This window comes from Ascaphus truei, chromosome 5 (genome assembly GCF_040206685.1).
Source record: "Ascaphus truei isolate aAscTru1 chromosome 5, aAscTru1.hap1, whole genome shotgun sequence".
Taxonomy (NCBI): Eukaryota; Metazoa; Chordata; class Amphibia; order Anura; family Ascaphidae; genus Ascaphus; species Ascaphus truei.
Window position 1 is genome coordinate 191,804,810 of NC_134487.1, and position 19,208 is coordinate 191,824,017.

Genomic DNA, 19,208 nt, shown 5'->3' on the forward strand with positions numbered 1-19,208 from the left:
TGTGGTGCCCTAAAATGGGAAGGATAGACGTGTTGGGTCACAGGTCCCTGCTGTCTGTGTCACAAAGTAATCGTGAGGTGGGAGGAACAGATTGTATGAGTCATACAGTAGGTCCCTTCAGTCAGTGTTACGTGTTACCCTGCGTAGAGAAGAACAGTCTCCATGGGTCATAGGCCCTTTCTCTATTTGTCACTGTATCACCCTTACGATGAGAGGGAAAGATACTTTATATCCCTTCAGTCTGTGTGACTGTGTTACCCTGTCGTGGGAGGGACAGATAGGATGGGCTTCAGGCTTTTACAGAATCACCAAGTCACCTGTGTCACCCTGTCCTTTGCTACCTTTGTCTTCTACCTGCATGAGACCCTGTGTCACCATGTTTCCTGGTCCCTCTAAGGATTACTTCGGTTCGTGCTCAGAGGCTGTAATCAAGGAGAATGTGGTGGTCGTGTACGAGGTTTTGGAGGAGATGCTGGACAACGGCTTCCCTCTGGCTACTGAGTCCAACATCCTGAAGGAGCTCATCAAACCTCCAACCATTCTACGTAGTGTGGTCAACACCATCACAGGTAAGAGCCGGGTGTTTAAGACAGCTCCCATTGCACTGTGCACTATGTCACTAATGACTGGGAGGAACTGAAAGTGGTTGGGATGTACTGGGAGGAATTTATTTTTTATTTATAAACATGTTTTACCAGGAAGTAATACATTGAGTTACCTCTCGTTTTCAAGTATTTCCTGGGCACAGAGTTATACAAATACATGGTTACATTAAAAGATAAGGGTTAAACCATCAATTTACAGACATTTCATGGACAGATCGAGTTGGAAAATTGGTTACAGGAGATAAAGGGCTTGTGATTTTCCGATTGAAATTGAGCAGCTTTAACATCACTTTAACATCACCAAACAGCAGCTGAACAGCAGCAAAAGGCTCACACCCTTTGGCTGCGCCAAAGGCTGTCTGCCTTTGGGGCAATGCATATGTACACTGGGGTGGTTGATTTTCAATGCAGCTGTGAACAAAAAGTTCTTTGTGTCCTCTTGGCTCATTAACGTTCCAGTGGGTGGGGTGACGTTCCACAAAGTACAAGCAAATATTAACCCTTAGCACACTGGTCCTGTGCAGAGGGGAGCAGCTCTTGGGGAGCCCCATCAGGCTGTTCGCCTTTGGGGTAACACAGATGTACACTGGGTGGTTGATTTTCAACCTAAGAAAATGGGGGAGCGGGAGACATTGGGTGGGACTGGGAAAGAGCGGGTGGAATTAAGGAAAACTGGGAGACATCACAAATCCATGATGGCTGTATCCGATACTGATGGTGGGTGGGATAAAGATGGCCACCCTCATGCTCTTACAAATCTACGTAAGTACCAGCACTCACTGTCTAATAGCTAAATGATGAACAGTTGTAATGCAGAAAATACATTTAATAATAAAACAAACCAGAAATAAATTAAATGTGTTTGCAGAAACCAGTATCACAAATGGGCATGTCACAAAGTGAGGGGTGGGGAAAGAAAAGGGGAAAAAACATGAAACACAAGGAATATACACAAAAAACAGAGAACGGAAAGTATGCTAGGGGGGCGAAGTTTCGAGGGACTACCTCTTCATCTGGCCCATTCCCCCTGGTCCAAAAGGTCCCAGAGGTACTTCCCTAAGCCTCCCTTCCCCTATAACTGGTCAAATCATACACCCCTGAAAATAGATAGCAAACGTACAGTGTTGGCTAAATACAGCTAATAGCAGGGCAGCAAGAATCCACTAAAGTCAATGCCAGTAGTTCAAGTACCACAAGACACTGTTGGCAATAGTACAGTAAAGGCTGAACACAGCTTGCAAAAAAGCAGCGTGCAAAAAAGCACCAGGAGTCCACAACAGTCAATAAAAGGTTAATGGGAATAGCAAAGGAAAACAGTAATCAAACCCTGTGGCTCTGCTCCTTGTGCTCGTGTGGAGAAACTGTGTTCAGCCTTTACTGTACTATTGCCAACAGTGTCTTGTGGTACTTGAACTATTGGATTTAGTGGATTCTTGCTGCCCTGCTATTAGCTGTATTTAGCCTACACTCTATGTTTGCTATCTATTTTCAGGGGTGTCTGATTTGACCAGTTATAGGGGAAGGGAGGCTTAGGGAAGTACCTCTGGGACCTTTTGGACCAGGGGGAATGGGCCAGATGAAGAGGTAGTCCCTCGAAACGTCGCCCCCCTAGCATACTTTCCGTTCTCCGTTTTTTGTGTATATTCCTTGTGTTTCATGTTTTTCCCCATTTTCCTTCCCCCCCCCCCCCCCCACCCCTCATTTTATGACATGCCCATTTGTGATACTGGTTTCTGCAAACACATTTGATTTATTTCTGGTTTGTTTTATTATTAAATGTATTTTCTGCATTACAACTGTTTTCATCATTTAGCTATTAGACAGTGAGTGCTGGTACTTACGTAGATTTGTTAGTACTATACAGGGGAATAAGGGTCCCCTTTTGTTCCGTGCACCCTGCAATTGCATAAATTTAACACTATCAGAGTGCTGTCTATCGTCCCCTTTTACCCTCATGCTCTTATATCCTATTTCAGGAAGCTCCAACGTTGGTGATCAGCTTCCCACGGGGCAGCTCTCGGTAGTGCCCTGGAGACGCACAGGAGTTAAATACACTAATAACGAGGCTTACTTTGATGTCATAGAAGAGATAGATGTTATCATCGATAAATCAGGTACACGGGTGGAGCGGGAGGGATTAATATTAATCCAGGAATCTAACATGTTCTTTTTTTTTTTTTTCAACATTCTGTTTATTGTGTTTTTCAAAGTGTATAACATACAGTTGTCACATTGTCAAAATAAAAAGCTTTCCATGGGACAAACAACATACATACCGCCATTCATACCAACCTGGGAGAAGGGAGACAGGAGGGTGTGGGGGTAGGAAGGGGGGGTGAGGGGGAGGGGAAGGGGGGGGGCAGAGGAATCCTTTCTGATGTACGATGTTCTCCGCTCCTGGTCCGTAGGTCAGGTGTTACGTCCAACTGATTCGGTGAGGCACCGGGTAGTGAATATAGGGGGTAATGGATCCGTGTTAGCGTCCTCCCGTGGCGGGCATACTGTCTCTCTCGTATATGGCTGATTGCAGCTTCTGCTCGCCATCCAAGGAGAACTCACCTGCCGCTATTAAAGCCAGATGGAGGCATTGCTCACCCCTGGGATGTCTGTCTGTGCCAGCCAAGGCAACCAGACTTTTTGAAACTTTGGGCCAGTGTCGTTGACCAGACTTGTCAATTTTTCCATCTGGCAAACAAACCAAATTCTATTCCGAATTTTATCTAATGATGGAATTGCATTCTGTTTCCACAATGCTGCAGTCTCGCATCTCATAGCCGTAGCAAAGTGTGCGATCAATTTGTTCCCTGATCTAGATACGTCTGTCGTGGGTTTGCCTAGAAGGAACACCCACGGATCTAGTTGAATTTTGAGGCCCAGAAAGAGCCTCTGTAGCCAATCTCTAATTTGGATCCATACGGGTCTAATTCGTGGACAAGACCACAGCATGTGGAACAGGTCCCCCTGTTCCCCGCACTGCCTGGGGCAGAGCGGGGAAGCTCCCGGCGCGAATTTTGCCAATCTAACTGGGGTGAGGTACCACCGCATTAGTACTTTATATGAGTTCTCCTTTAATATTGTACAGATCGAACTGCTGGCTGCCGCCTTAAAAATTTCAGCCCAGTCATCGTCCTCCAGTGGCTCCGTCAGATCCGTTTCCCATTGAGTCATGAACCTGGGTTTGTGTGAACCGTCACTGTCAGAACCGACCACCACCCTGTACAGAGCAGATATAAGTCCCCGTGTGTCGGTGCCTCGACCACAGAGCTTCTCAAAATTAGTTAACGGCGGTCTAATAGTGTGTTTGGTGTAAAATGCCCTGACCTGGAGGTATCTAAGAAATTCTGTGTTGGAGATGCCAGTTTCTGACTGTATTAGATCAAACGGTTTAATGGTGTCGCGTCCCTCCAGGTCTTTTAGTTTGTGGAACCCCCTGTTTTGCCAATGTGTGAAGTTTTTGCCAACTAAACCCGGAGCAAAATCTGGATTCCCGTATAATGGGGCCATTAAGGTGTGTTTAGAGGTTAATGAGTGATTAGTTTTGGCCGCTTCCCAGACCGACAGTGAGTTGAGCACGGAGGACAGAGGATCCTTTAGGTCTTTCAGTCTAGCTTTTGGGTACCAAATCAGGTTTTCGATTGCAAGCGGGGCGCAGACCTCCTTCTCTAATGCCACCCAGCGTCTCAGCTCTGGATTCCCATGCCACTGTGTAATTTGGCATAATTGGGCCGCTTTATAGTATGCCAACAAACTCGGCACTGCCAAGCCTCCTGTCTCCCTGGATCGTTGCATAATTGTCATTTTTACCCGTGGTGTTTTATTTTGCCAAATAAATTTTGTGACTGAATTTTGTAGTTCTTTAATCTCTGATCGTACCACTGGTATCGGAAGAGTTTGAAAGAGATATAGTAAACGTGGGAGAAGGTTCATCTTAACACAGTAGATTCTACCAATCCAGGAAATTCCGTAAGTGGACCATATTTTGAGCTCCTTTGTTAAAGCCCGTAGGAGCTGTGGATAATTTGCCTGATAGAGAGTGGAGCTCTGTTTAGTAATATGTACCCCTAGATACTTTATCTTTTTCGGCTGCCATTGAAATTTAAAATTAATTTCTATTAATTTCTCCATGTCTCTCGGCAAATTCAGACTGAGCGCCTCTGATTTAGCCTGATTGATCTTAAAACCCGATATGCTACTAAATTTTTCCAGTAGGGCGAACAGATTGGGTAGCGAGGTGAGTGGCTTTGTCAGTGTCAGAATAATGTCATCTGCGTATAGCGCCACCTTGTGTTCTTGCGACCTAATTTGGATTCCGGAGATGTCCGGGTTGCTACGAATGTGCGCTGCTAGCGGTTCCACGCATAAGGCGAACAACAGGGGCGAAAGTGGGCAGCCCTGTCTGGTTCCGCTTTTGATATTAAACAGCTCCGATGGGAAGCCTTGGTGTACTACCTTAGCTGCCGGGGTTGTGTATAATGCTTTAATTGCCCCTAATATTCTCCCTCTGAACCCAAATGCTCCAAGCGTAGACTCCATGTATGGCCAGTCAATCCTGTCGAAGGCTTTCTCCGCGTCTAAGCTTAGTGCTATGCCACGGAGCCCGTTGGTATTGATGAAATCAATAATATCTATTATCCTTCTGGTATTATCGGCCGCTTGTCTATCCCTAATAAATCCAACCTGGTCTGGGTGAATAAGCCTTGGCAGGATCGCACTCAATCTGTTAGCAAGTAGTTTAGAATAAATTTTGATGTCTGAGTTGATTAATGATATCGGCCTGTAACTTTGGCAATTTGTGGGATCTTTGTCCTTCTTATGTATTAAAGATATCGACGCCTGGAGCATGTGGGCCGCGAAGGGTTCCCCCGACAATACCCCATTGAACATTTTGAGCATGTGCGGCGCTAAAATCCCTACAAATTTTTTATAGTATAAATTGGAAAATCCATCTGGGCCTGGGGCCTTGGAGGGTTTTAGGTTCTTAATAACCCCTACCAACTCCTCTAATGAAAAGTCCCTCTGGATTGCCTCGTGCTCCAATCTGCTCAGCCTAGGGAGATCCGCCTCTCTCAGGAAAGACTGGAGTGTGGCGCTAGTTTTTGTGCTATGTGCAACCTTCTCCCCGTTATATAACTGCTCATAAAAAAGTCTAAACTCTTCCACTATTCGTTTAGGGTTGGAGGACATATCTCCTGTTTTGGTCTTGATTGCCTGGATGTTATAGTTTGGCTGCTTATTGCGGATCCGGTTAGCTAGCATGGTGTCCGGCTTGTTGGCTTTTTCAAAAAATTTCCTCTTTGTCCAACTCATGTCCCTCTCGGCCCGGGAAGTAAGGAGGAGGTTAAGTTCAATCCTTACATCTTTCAACTCCTTTAAGATATCCCCTCCACCTGATCGGCTATGGAGTATGGAGAGCTCATGTAGCCTCTTATATAGTTGGGTCAATTTGGCCTCCCTTAGTTTCTTTCGTCTTGCTGCAAGACTGATCAATGTTCCCCTCAGCGTGGCTTTGTGGGCTTCCCATAACATTATTTGAGAATCCACTGTACCCATGTTCAGTGAGAAAAACTGTCTGATCTCATCTTTAATTGTCTGCTCAATTTCTGGGATCTTAATCAGGGATTCATTTAGTTTCCAATTTGCTCCGGGACTAATTGGTCTAATTTGTGTGCATCGTAGCTCTATTGATGCATGGTCCGACCATGTAATGTCATGAATTATAGTGTCGGATATTTGGGGGACCATTCTGCCCGAGACAAAGAAGTGGTCGATCCTACTATAACTGTCGTGGGGGTGTGAGTAAAACGAGTAACTACGTTCGCCGGGATGCTGCTCCCTCCAGATGTCAACCAGACAACCTCTCCGTAGTCCTTCCAGCAGTGCTGTGACTCCTGCCTGTCTGTCTCGCTCTTGTCTAGGGGATCTATCAATGCGGGGGTCCAGAACTTTGTTAAAGTCTCCCGCTACTATAACGTTTCCGACTGCCCATCTTTGAAGTTTGAGGAAAAATGCGTCAAAGAACTGCGGGTCACGCTCACATGGGGCGTAAACGCATGCTAGGGTCACCCTGCAATGCTGCAGAAGACCCACTATAATGAGATATCGACCCTCTGGGTCACGCTTTATTCGTTCAACCTCAAACGGGACTCGGTTGTGAAATAGTATAGCGACCCCTTTTTTCTTTTCTTTAGCTGAAGCTAGGTAAAATCGTCTGAAGTTTTTGTCTATGAACCCTGGATTTTTACTTGAACTATAGTGTGTCTCTTGAAGGAAGAGAACATCCGCTTTCCGGCGTTTAAATTCTGCGAAGGCGATTCTACGCTTTTGTGGCGAATTAAAGCCCTTAACATTTTGTGATATAAACGTCAGTGCCATGGGTGTGTGTATATGAAGTCTAGGTCTGTAGCAGAAGGAAATAACCTACCCGGGCCTCGTGTCTGCGGGTACCGCCGGTGACGGCTGGGTTGAATCCATCTTGTCTTTGCCTTTGCTTTTCCTCTGGGGAGGTCTGAAGGTGGGGGGGGGAGACAACGGGGGGGGAAACAAAAAACACAGAACCACACAACATTCACACATAAAACCAAATTGATCCTAAACGACCTATGGTTTTCTGCCTGGGAATAGCAGTCACGCCTTGGACTCTCCCTCCCTCCTTTCCAGGCTCGTGGGGGGTAGTTCTCCCCACGCCTTCCCAGGTCTTTGACTGAGCCGCGGTGTAGGACCGCAGCCCCGTCAGAAAGGCACATGCCAACAGGCGGGGACAAGGGCCTCCATCTGCCCCCCCGCCGGCGATGCAACAGTATCTGCATAATCAGTAAGCTAACTATAGTGTTAGCCAAAACTTAACCCATACTTAACCATTGAGTAATCCCTTGTTAACGCAGCTGTATAGTTAACTGCCCTATACTGCCTAAAGTGACACTCACTTGCTACCCCCTTGACTGTGTAAAGGTGTCAGCCTAAACTGCAGTTGACCCTGTCTCTCTTTCCAGTTTCAATATCTAACATTCTATTTATATATTTAACCATATATAACATTTTTTAAAACTTTTCGAACAGCTCCCCGAGCCCCCCCCCCCCCCCCCGACCGGAGCGCACTCCGTGCACCGGCAAGAATCCGGCAGCCCCCCGCCCCCCCCTCTTATCTAAAGAGCTGCCGAGCTTAAACCCGGCCATAAGACCTCAGCCAGCCACGTTGTTATGTCCCTTCAGGGGTCTTGTCCCATTCTCCAGCTTCTTCGCGGGGGAGTGCGCGTACCCCCTAAGAGCCTTCTCCGTCGCCTTCCATGGCTGTCCGTGGGACTCATCCGCTTCCGCGGCTGTCACTTCCGGGTCGTCCATGGACCGGGCGGGTCCGCCTCCTGACGTCATCGCGGCAGCGTCCTCATATCCGCCCGTGAGCAGCAGAGAGGGAAGGCGTGTCCTGCAGGTGGAGCCGAGCAGAGCTCCCAGACTTCGCGCCAAAACCGCTCCTCCATTGCTCCTTCGCGCTTCTTCATCACCCTGACCCTCGTGTGTTGCTGGTCCGCCATCTTGGTGAGTGGAAATGCTTATCTGTTCGGATTTTTAATTTTTTTCCCTCTTTTGTCCTGTGGCGGGTCCAGCTTTTGTTAAGTTGATCGGGTCATCGGGTGCCCCGCAGGCGGGACGGGGGGGGGACGGAGCCGAGCCGAGGGGCAGGGGGGGGAAGGGGAACCGGAGGCGGCAGAGGGAAGCCATTCAACGTGGCCCTCCCCTCCTCACCCCCACCTTCAATGGCCAACAGGGGGGCAGGCCAGGGCCCGGGGCAGGCAACACCCTGCAACTGTGATTATTGTCCTGAACCTCAGACTGGTCTCGACGGACCTGCTTTGTCTCTCCGCTGTCCGCTTGCTGCTCCCACCTTCTTCCACTCAGCGGGACGGGGAGGGTATGTCTCTGGTGCCACTGGCAGCTGCAGCGTGTCCGGGAGCCCCAACCTCTTCAGGAACTCTGGCCCATCAGCTAGATATTTCAGTGCCTGGGTCCGGCCGTTCTGCACTACGACCAGCGCGAAGGGGAAGGCCCACCTGTATCTGATCTCCTTGTCTCGGAGGAGTTTTGTGATGGGTTGGAGGGCCCTCCTTCGCGCCAGTGTGACTGGGGAAATGTCCTGAAAGATGGCCATTTCTATCCCCTCGAATGGCACCAGTGGGGTAGCCCTGGTCAGACGGCAGATTTCCTCCTTAGTGGTGAAATGATGCAGGCGGAGTATGATATCTCTGGGAGGGTTATTGGGCAATGGGCGGCCTCGCAGTGCGCGGTGACACCGGTCCATAACTAATTCGGCCTCAGATTTCCCTGGCATTATAGATGTCATCCACCTGTTAATCAGCCGCTCAGGGTCTAGGATTTCCTCCGGTATGCCCCTGACCCGAAGGTTGTTCCGCCTGTCCCGGTTTTCGCTGTCTTCGTGGCGTTCCTCCAGCTCGGCCACCCTCCGTTCCAGCCTAGCAATTTGGGCTCCCATCTCTCCTTGGCACTTGGAGGTCTCCTCCACCCTCTCCTCCAGTGCGCTCGTGCGGTTACCGATGCCCAGTATGTCCTTTCTCAGCTGGTCCACCTCCCCTCGGAAGAAGGTCTTTAAGTCGGAGAGTAACTGTGCAATCTCCTGTTTGAGGGAACCCGTGGGCTCCTCCGTAGTCATCTCTAACTCCGGTGCGGAGTCAGATTCAGATGCCGCCATATTAGCCGTCTCTCTGGGCTTTTTTGCGCCGGTGAAGTAGGTGCGCACATCTACCCTCTGCTTAGGCTTTTTGCGAGTCGCTGCCATCCTTTTGTGTCCAGCGCTGTTAGCTGAGTCAGGGGTGATATTTTATTTTGAGTTTTATTGGGTTTTTATCACTGTATCGTGCTAAATATCGCCGGCGGGAAACGGAGCACCCAGATCAAGCCTCCATCTCCGATCCCGTCGCGCATGCGCCTCATCTAACATGTTCTAATGCCTTAGAATGAGACTGCCTTCTAATGAGTGAGATGACCTCCTAGAGTGAGTGAGATTGCCATTGAATGAGACTGCCCCCCAATGAATGAGACTGCCCCCCAGTGAGTGAGATTTCCCCTCAATGAGTGAGACTGCCGTCTAATAAGTGTTTGCCCCAATCCTGCAGGCTGCACGGTGACAGCTGAAATTCAGGGCGTAATTGACGCCTGTGTGAAACTGAGCGGAATGCCTGATCTGACACTCTCCTTTATGGTGAGGAATTTATTTATTTATAAAATGTTATCCCAGAAAATTATACATTGAGAGTTATTTCTCGTTTTCAAGTATGTCCTGGGCACAGAGTTATGATGACAATACATGGTTACATTAAATGAACAGGGGTAAAGAGGCAGTGGAAAAGCATTGAAAGGCTAGAAAGGAACTGGGAGAAATTGGAAACTGGGGAGAGTGGCAGGGATTATGTTAAATTTAGGAGACAAAGGGAATAGGAGCGTTTGAGAGGGATTAGAAAAGATTGAGAGGCACTGGGCTATATTGGGAAAAAACTGCAGAAAAATGGAGAAAACTGGGAGGCATTATTGTAGAACGTACCAAAACACAAAAAACATCCCAAAGTGGGCAGGGAAACGCCCAAAGAACATGAGGGGGTGCAAGCAATAGAACAAACTATTAAACAAAACATAGTGGAATCACAAAACTATTAAAACTAATGAAAACAAACCTCCAACTATATTTAGCCGGCAACACCTGTGGCCTTTATGTATATTTAGGACTATTCAGTTTATAGATTTTCACATTTACTGGGACCCGTTGTTACCTTTCTGTTAATACTATACAGTATATTTTTGTTCCCGGGTACAAGAGCCCATATTTACCGTGGTGGTCCATCTGTCCCCCCTCCAGATCTATGATCTCTTGGTTTCATTTGTGTATTATACTGTTATTATGTGTTATTTAGGTGTACCTCTCCTGACGTTGTTTGTTTTAATTGTTTTGTGATACCGCTGTATTTTGTTTAATAAATAGTTTATTTTCAATTGCTTGTACACTTCTGACTGTTCTTGGGTGTTTCCCTGTCCAGTTTGGAAGGTTTTCTGTGTTTTCATATTGATTAATTACTCCTGAGGTGCACCCCATGTAATTTTACTGTGAAATAGAGGCTTTTTTGGTGCATATCATGAGCGGGTTGTAGTGCAGACCTTCTATTTGGCTTGATTAGTATAGAATGTGTCTTGGATATTGCAAGGGGATCAGATTAACTGGGCCATATGGGGGAAGGAGTGAGAGGACTGAAAGGGGTTAGGGAAGATGGGGATACACTAGTGAACTGAAAGATACAATGGGATTTATATGGATATGCTGGTATATATATAATATATATATATATATATATATATATATATATATATATATATATATACACATATACACATATACACATATATACATATATACACATATACACATATACACACACACACACACACACACACTGGGGCATACAGGAAAGGGTCTGGAAAGAGTACCCTCCAACCCACAGATATCACACTCCCCATCACGCCACTCACACGCCCCCTTTCATTTCCCAGAATCCTCGACTCCTGGATGATGTCAGTTTCCACCCCTGTGTGCGCTTCAAGCGATGGGAATCAGAGCGAATCCTTTCGTTCATACCACCTGATGGGAACTTCCGACTGCTGTCCTACCATGTCAGCGCACAGAAGTAAGTGGGGGGCACCAAAACTGATTACATTGGGTTACAGTCACTATACATGGGATTCCTCTAAGCTAGTAGAGTCCGTGTCACCTCTGTTTCACTAGACAGCAGGCTTAGCAATAGTGCCCAAAGTCATGCAGTAGCTGCAAAGGCAAACAAGATTTATCTTGTTTTAAATGGGCAATAGATGGAAGGGAAGTAAACATAATTATGCCCCTTTACAAAGCATTAGTAAGACCACACCTTGAATATGGAGTACAATGTTGGGCACCACTCCGTAGAAAAGACATTGTGGAACTAGAGTTAGTGCAGAGAAGAGCCACCAAATTAATAAAGGGGATGGACAATCTAATTTATGAGGAGAGGCTAGCTAAATTAGATTTATTTACATTAGAAAAGAGGCGTCTAAGAGGGGATATGATAACTATATACAAATATATTCGGGGACAATACAAGGAGCTTTCAAAAGAACTATTCATCCCAAGGGCAGTACAAAGGACTCGGGGCCATCCCTTAAGGTTGGAGGAAAGGAGATTTCACCAGCAACAAAGGAAAGGGTTCTTTACAGTAAGCAGTTAAAATGTGGAATTCATTACCCATGGAGACTGTGATGGCAGATACAATAGATTTGTTCAAAAAAAGGTTGGACATCTTTTTAGAAAGGAAAGGTATACAGGGATATACCAAATAAGTAAACATGAGAAGGATGTTGATCCAGGGAATCATTCTTGGAGTCGGGAAGGAATTTATTTTTTCCCTTTTGAGATATCATTGGATGATATGGCACTGGGGCTTTTTGTTTGCCTTCCTCCGGATCAATAAGTAAGTATAGATATAGGGTAAAGTATCCTTTGTCTAAATTTAGCATAGGTTGAACTCGATGGACGTATGTCTTTTCAACCTCATCTACTATGTAACTATGTAAGAAATACATTGCGTAAGAGCCTCTTGCCACATAAGAGGAAAATGCCACTGACACTATTGTATGTGTTACCCATATGTGAAACTGTGAAACACCCTTTCACCCCATAGTAAAGAAGTCCCAGTGATCCTATTAACTTATTGAAATAATCTGCGTTAAGACGTCCTATTATCCCATATAAGCGAGGTGCCACTGATGTAAACATTTGAATCCGGTCTGTGAGGCACACTCTTATTCCATAAGAAGATTCTATTAATCCGATTAACTTATATGAATCCTTTGTGTGAGACACTCTCGTATCCCATTAGGAGGCACAACTGACCCCATTAGTTTATTGAGATCCTGTGCATTAAGAGGTCTTCTTATCCCATAAGACAGGGGTGACAGTGATTCTACTAACTTACAGGAATCCCCTGTGTGGGCACCCTCTCTTATTCCATAAGTAGGTGCTACAACCCTAATAACTTATGTGAATCCTGTAAGAGACCCTTTTATCCCATAAGAAGGCAGTGCCAGTGATATTAATTTATAGGAATCCTGGGTGTAAACCACCCTCTTATCACATATAAGGACAGTTCCCCTTACCCTATTAACTTAAAGGGACCCCATGTGAGATACTGCCTGTTAACACATCAACTAGTAATATAGTCAGCAGGGATTTATGAAGGATAGGTCATGCCAAACTAACCATATTAGTTTCTTTGAGAAGGCAAGTAGGAATTTAGACCAGGGTAATGCAGTTGATGTGGTCTACTTATATTTTGCAAAGGTTTTTGATAAGGTGGCACACAAGGTTAGGGTACAAAATAAAGGAAATTGGTCTGAGTAAAAATATTTCCATCTGGATTTAAAACTGGTTGAAGGATAGACAACATAGAGTTGTCATAAATGGAACTTTTCAGGTTGGGCTAAAGTTGTGAGTGGAGTACCTCAAGGATCGGTACTGGACCCATGCTTTTTAATTTTTTTTAACTTGTTTATTAACCTTGAGGTTGGCATAGAGAGCAATGTCTCCATCTTTGCTGATGACTCTAAATTGTGTGTAAGGTAGAAAAATCAGAGCGGGTTGTAATTTCTGTCCAGAAGGACTTGGATAGACTGGAAACTTAGGCAGCTAAATGGCAGATGAGGTTTAATACAGATATGTATAAGGTTATGCATTTTGGAAAACAAGAATAAACAGACAACTTACAAATTAAATATACAAAGATTAGGGGAATCCTTGATGGAGACGGATTTTGGAGTGCTTATAAACAGCAGTCTTAGCAATAATGCCCAATATCAGGCAGTAGCGGCAAAGGCAAGTAAGATGGATGGGTATGGACGGAAGGGAAGAAAGCATAATTTGGTTACAGTTTTGGGCACCACTTCATAAAAAAGACATTATGGAACTACAAAAAGTACAGAGAAGAATTAATAAAGGGGGATGGAAAATCTGACAGAGAGGCTGGCTAAATTAGATTTGTTTACATTAGAAAAGAGGTGTCAGAGAGGATATAATAACTATATACAAATATATTCAGGGGCAATACAAGAAACTTTCAAAATAACTATTCATCCCAGGGACAATAGAAACGACGTAGGGTTATCCCCTAAAGCAGCACTCCTGTCGACACTTTGTGTTTTTATTATAGGTTTGAAAGAGGGGTCCCGGAGCTGAAATGCATGGATTTTAGCTCCGGGGACCCCCTGCTTAATAAAATACTTACCTCTGTAGGTGCTGCCGGTATCTCTGCACAGTTTAAATATCCTGCATCATGTTAGCCAATAGGAAGTTGCAAGGGATGACGTAACGGTTTCCTATTGACCCACAGGACATTTAAAGCCACCATATTTATATCCCGACTAGTCCCACCTGGGCTGCTACCGGCACCCCCTTTCGAGGTAAGTATCTCAGGAAGCGTAGGGTCCCCGGAGGAGAAATTACTGCAGTTCAGCTCCGGAGACGCTCTGCTTCAAACTGGGAAAAAATTATGAAAATAACACACAAAGTGTAGCCAGGAGTGCTTCTTTAAGGTCCTGGTGCTAAGTTCAGTGATAGCCAAACCATTACATTTAATATTCAAGGACTCCATTTCCACAGGCTCAGTACCACAAGATTGGTGTAAAGCGGACGTGGTGCCTAAATTCAAAAAGGGATCTAGATCAAAACCGGTGAATTTCAGACCAGTAAGCCTGACATCAATAGTGGGGAAGCTATTACCCATGGCAACTGTGATAGCAGATACAATAGATATCTTTAAAAAAAAAAGGTTGGACATCTTTTTAGAAAGGAAAAGTATACAGAGATATACCAAATAAGTAAACAAGGGAAGGATGTTGATCCAGGGAGAAATCTGATTACCATTATTGGGGGTCTGGAAGGAATTTATTTTTTCCCTTATGAAAACGCTTTGGATAATATTTCACGGGGGTTTTTTGTTTGCCTTCCTCTGGATCAAAAGATTGTAAATACAAATATAGGATACATTACTGTATTTGTCATCTAAATTTAGAATAGGTTGAACTTGATGGACATATGTCTTTTTTCAACCTCATCTACTATGTAACTTCAGGTTATTAATCCTTATTAAGTGGGTATTTATAGAGCAGAAGTTGGTGTTTTTTTCTGAGTCATGGGGGTGTGGTTTGTCACATTAATAAATAAGACTCATTAAGTATGTAGGTCGTGTAGCTAATTCATTATGGGAGATTTTCACATTAATTATGACTTTGCTCATTTGACTTGCAACTTGGGCCCTGATAATTAATATTTACGTGGCACGTCCTTGTTCATTGGTTATAAAGCAAATTCCTTTGCTCATCAGTTATGTGGTCTCATTAGATAAGCAGCAGTGGCCCTACTCATTAATTATGCAGGACCTGTCCCTACTCACTAGCTATGGGTTCTGATTGGCTATGCTTTGCAGCCTGGTTGCGATCCCGGTGTATGTGAAGCATGGTATCAGTTTCCGGGAAGGGAGCAGCGCCGGGCGCTTTGAGGTGACACTGGGACCCAAGCAGAGCATGGGCAAGACCGTGGAGGGGGTGACCGTAACCGGACAGATGCCAAAGGGCGTCCTGAACATGACTCTGACCCCCTCTCAAGGGACGCATGTCTTCGACCCTGTTACTAAGGTCAGAGGGGCAGGGGTGTTGTGTGTGTGTGTGTGTGTGTGTATATATATATATATATATATATATATATATATATATATATATATATATATATATATATATATATATATATATATATATATATATATATATATTAGTTAATTGTGTGTGTATATAGACTTGTGTGTTGTTTAACTGTTTGCCTGTGTATGTGAATATTTATAATGGTGTGTGCATGGTCATGTTTTCATTTATTGTCAAATGTGCTCGTATTATTATTATTATTTTGTGTGTGTGTATATATACATACATACATACATACAAAGCAACTGTTATAAACAAGGGCAAAGAGACGACAGCACTCAGCAGGTCTCAGAAACAGTAATTGTATTAGAAATACTTGCACATATGACCGTTTCGATCCACACAAGGGGATCTTCCTCAAGGGGGGGTGCAGCGAACAAGTGACAGCTAGTGACTTAAATACACCGCATCGTGGTCCCGCTCCATAAGCTTGTACGCTGTATCGTATTAAACTGATTCTATCAGAAATGGTGACAGACAGGTATAACTGGCAACCTATAGTAAGCATGTGTTTTCACTGTACTGTGTGCATTTGCAGGTTTTTCAGCAGCCATTACTGCCTCCCTTTACATATGAGCGTATATATCAGTATTTGCCATGCTTACTATAGGTTGCCAGTTTTACCTGTCACCATTTCTGATAGAATCAGTTTAATACGATACAGCGTACAAGCTCCTGGAGCGGGACCACAATGTGGTGTTGACATGCTCAATGCGCATTACTATTACCATGGCGATCAGGGACGCCAGTTACTGCCTGTTCACGTGAACGGACTGAGCCATATGACGGGACTCCATTACGGCTGTTGCTGATTACTGTTGATTATGCCACTCACCTGCAATTTCGCGCGTTTGGGTTATTTTTAATTAGTGGGTGTGTTCTAGAGCACTTGGGTGGTGGGTATTTAAGTCACTAGCTGTCACTTCTTCGCTGCACCCCTCCTGATGAAGATTCACTTGTGTGGATCAAAACATTGGTCATATGTGCAAGTATTTCTAATACAATTACTGTTTCTGAGACCTGCTGAGTGCTGTCGTCTGTCTGCTCTTGTCGGTAAAGTATACTTTATTATTTTTATATTACAAGCACCAGCACATTATTACATTACTATCCGCCAACAGGGGGGGGGGGGGTTGGCGTCCCGGGCCCGGTGAATCATGGGTGCCCGTTTCATTAAAAAAAATGCCTGCGATCCCCATGCGCAGAGCAGAGGTCTCGGTGCGCATGCGCAGGGAAGCATGGTGTCCGGCCTGCTGCCTGTGGTCACACTCCCCCCTGCTCCCAACGTGGGATGGAGGGGAAGCGCCGTTGCGAGCCCGCCAACCCAGCTCCCCCTGTGCTCGCCAACCCAGCTCCCCCCCGCACCAGCCGCGGGGACCAGGGGGGTGGGGGATGCTCCTGCGGGAATTAGCCCGTCAGTCTTGACCCCCCCAGCCCACCTCCCGTGCCCCCCCCCCAGCCCATCTCTTTCGCCCCCTCCTGCTCCTGGGTATATATGTACTGGCTTCTAGCTTGCCATTTAACTGTATTCCCCATCTCTCTCTCCCCACTTTCTTTTCTGCTTTCTCTATTCTTCATCTCTATCTCAATCTTTCTTCTCCTCTACTCTTCTCCCTCTCTTCTCAATCTCCTCCCCTCTACCCTCTTCCTCTCTGACTTTCCTTCTATTTCCCCCCTTCCTCCTCCCCCTCTCTCATCCCCCTTCCTCATCTCATCCACCCTCTCTTCCTTTCCTTCTCCTTACCCTTCACTTTCCCCCTTCCTCATCCCAGTTGTTGTCGTGGGACGTGGGGAAGATTAACCCTCAGAAGCTACCGAGCCTGAAAGGGACAATGATCCTACAGACAGGGGCGTCCAAACCCGATGAGAACCCCACTCTCAACCTACACTTCAAAATCCAGCAGCTGGCTATATCAGGTAAGGAGCAAAGAGAACTCAGAAGATGGGTTACCCTATTGGGATATCACTGCCAAGCAATAAGGCACTTAGTAGATGGGTTACCCCCTGATATCACCTTGTACTGTGATTCTGCCAAGGCACTAGGCACTCAGGAGATTGGATACCGTCAGGTGATATCACCTGATACTGCAAGGGCAATAAAGCACTCGGGACATGGGTTACCTCCTGTAATATCACCCTAATGGATTGTACAGTGATACTGCTAGGGCAATAAGTTACCCTGGAGTTTTCTACCCCCTGGAGGTGTATTAAGGCTGTGTTTTGCCCCCACAGGTCTGAAAGTTAACAGGCTGGACATGTACGGGGAGAAATACAAACCCTTCAAAGGCATTAAATACATGACCAAGGCCGGCAAGTTCCAAGTCAGGACATAGGAAGGGCTGCAGTGTCCTGGGGCAGGAGAAGGGGGTGTGACTAGGCCCCAAATACACACTCCACCTGTGAGATGAAGAACCATTCCTAACCTTCTGAGATTCATTAAGCAGGCTGTGCTGTGCACTGTGTGTGAAGAGGGTGCACTGTTGGTGGGTGTGGTGTTTGTGTGTAAGTGTATAAGTAAATGGTGCACTTTTGTAGTGTGTGTACAGGGTGCACTTTTGTAGTGTGTGTATAGTGTGCGCGCTGTGTGTATGTGTAGACTGCTCTGTTGTGTGTGTATAAAGTGTGCGCTTCTGTAGCGTGTGTGTGTGTGTGTGTGTGTGTGTGTGTGTGTGGAGGGTGTGCTGTTGTGATGTGTGTGTGTGTGTGTGTGTGTGTAGAGGGTGTGCTGTTTGTGTGTGCATAGAGTGTTCTATTTGAATGGTTGTATGTGATGACTGTAGCTCAGCTCTGCTGTATGTGTGACTACTATACAACCCTACCCTGTTAGTGATAATACTGTACCAGAACTCTGGTGTGTGTGTGTGTGAAAATACAAAACTACTGTGCTGTACTGTACACTGCTGTGTCTATACTGTATGTATATGAACATCCTCAATTACACTGCTGTGTTTGTGGGAGAATTTACCATGAATTATAGTATTAGGTGTGTGTGCGTGAAATAATTGTCTGTAACACTGTTATGTATGTGTGAGAATGTTATATGACTGCAATTTGGGCGTAACAATTGTTCATGACTGTTGTGTAGAAATCTTGTGTACAACAATGTCATGTGCGCCTAATAAAAGTTATCACAACCAGGCAGAGCTGTGTGTACTGTATTACGACACTTCCTGTATATATACACACATACACAAAAATATGTATGTATGTATGTCTTCAAATGAGGGCTCCACGGATTTGCTCAATGAACTAATTTATTGCCAATAGACTTGACGTTTCGGCCACACAGGCCTTTCTCACAAGAACTGCATTCTGGAGGCAAATTGTATCGTGGGTACCAATGTGTCCGAGGAGCAGGAGAAGGTACAATTGCCAGACGAGTACGCTGAGTTTCAGGACATCTTCGATAAGGTCCGATTGAAGGTTCTGCCCCCTCACCGCCCGTTCGATTGTCCCATCGATATACTTCCAGGCACTACACCCTCCAGAGGGACTTCTTACCTGTTGTCTATGCCGGAGACCTAGGCAATGAAAGAATACATTGCGGAGAACTTATAGAAGGGGTTTATCAGGAAATCCACTTCTCCTGCGGGCGCAGGGTTTTTCTGTTTGAAGAAGGACGGATCCTTACGCCCTTGCATAGACTACCGGTCCCTTAACAAGATTACCATTAAAAAAACGCTACCCCTTGCCCCTTATCAATGTTTGATCGATTTATAAGGAGCTAGTATCTTTTCGAAGTTGGACTTACGAGGTGCCTATAATCTGGTCAGGATCCGTCAGGGTGATGAATGGAAGACGGCTTTCAACACCAGAGATGGACAT

At 45.5% G+C, this 19,208-nt stretch overlaps 1 protein-coding gene across 9 annotated transcripts in view; it reads left to right on the forward strand.

Moving 5' to 3' along the window:
* Positions 1-18,524, forward strand: part of AP3M2 (adaptor related protein complex 3 subunit mu 2) — a 48,852-nt gene extending 30,328 nt beyond the window's left edge. For all 9 annotated transcript variants that reach the window (XM_075601520.1, XM_075601522.1, XM_075601516.1 and 6 more), the window contains 7 exons: positions 398-569; positions 2,582-2,719; positions 9,731-9,816; positions 11,154-11,287; positions 15,113-15,320; positions 17,156-17,300; positions 17,616-18,524. In XM_075601520.1, the coding sequence (XP_075457635.1) occupies positions 398-569; positions 2,582-2,719; positions 9,731-9,816; positions 11,154-11,287; positions 15,113-15,320; positions 17,156-17,300; positions 17,616-17,716 (984 nt within the window). In that variant the 3' untranslated portion in view covers positions 17,717-18,524. The remainder of the gene's footprint in view (positions 1-397; positions 570-2,581; positions 2,720-9,730; positions 9,817-11,153; positions 11,288-15,112; positions 15,321-17,155; positions 17,301-17,615) is intronic.
* Positions 18,525-19,208: the final 684 nt, after the last annotated feature.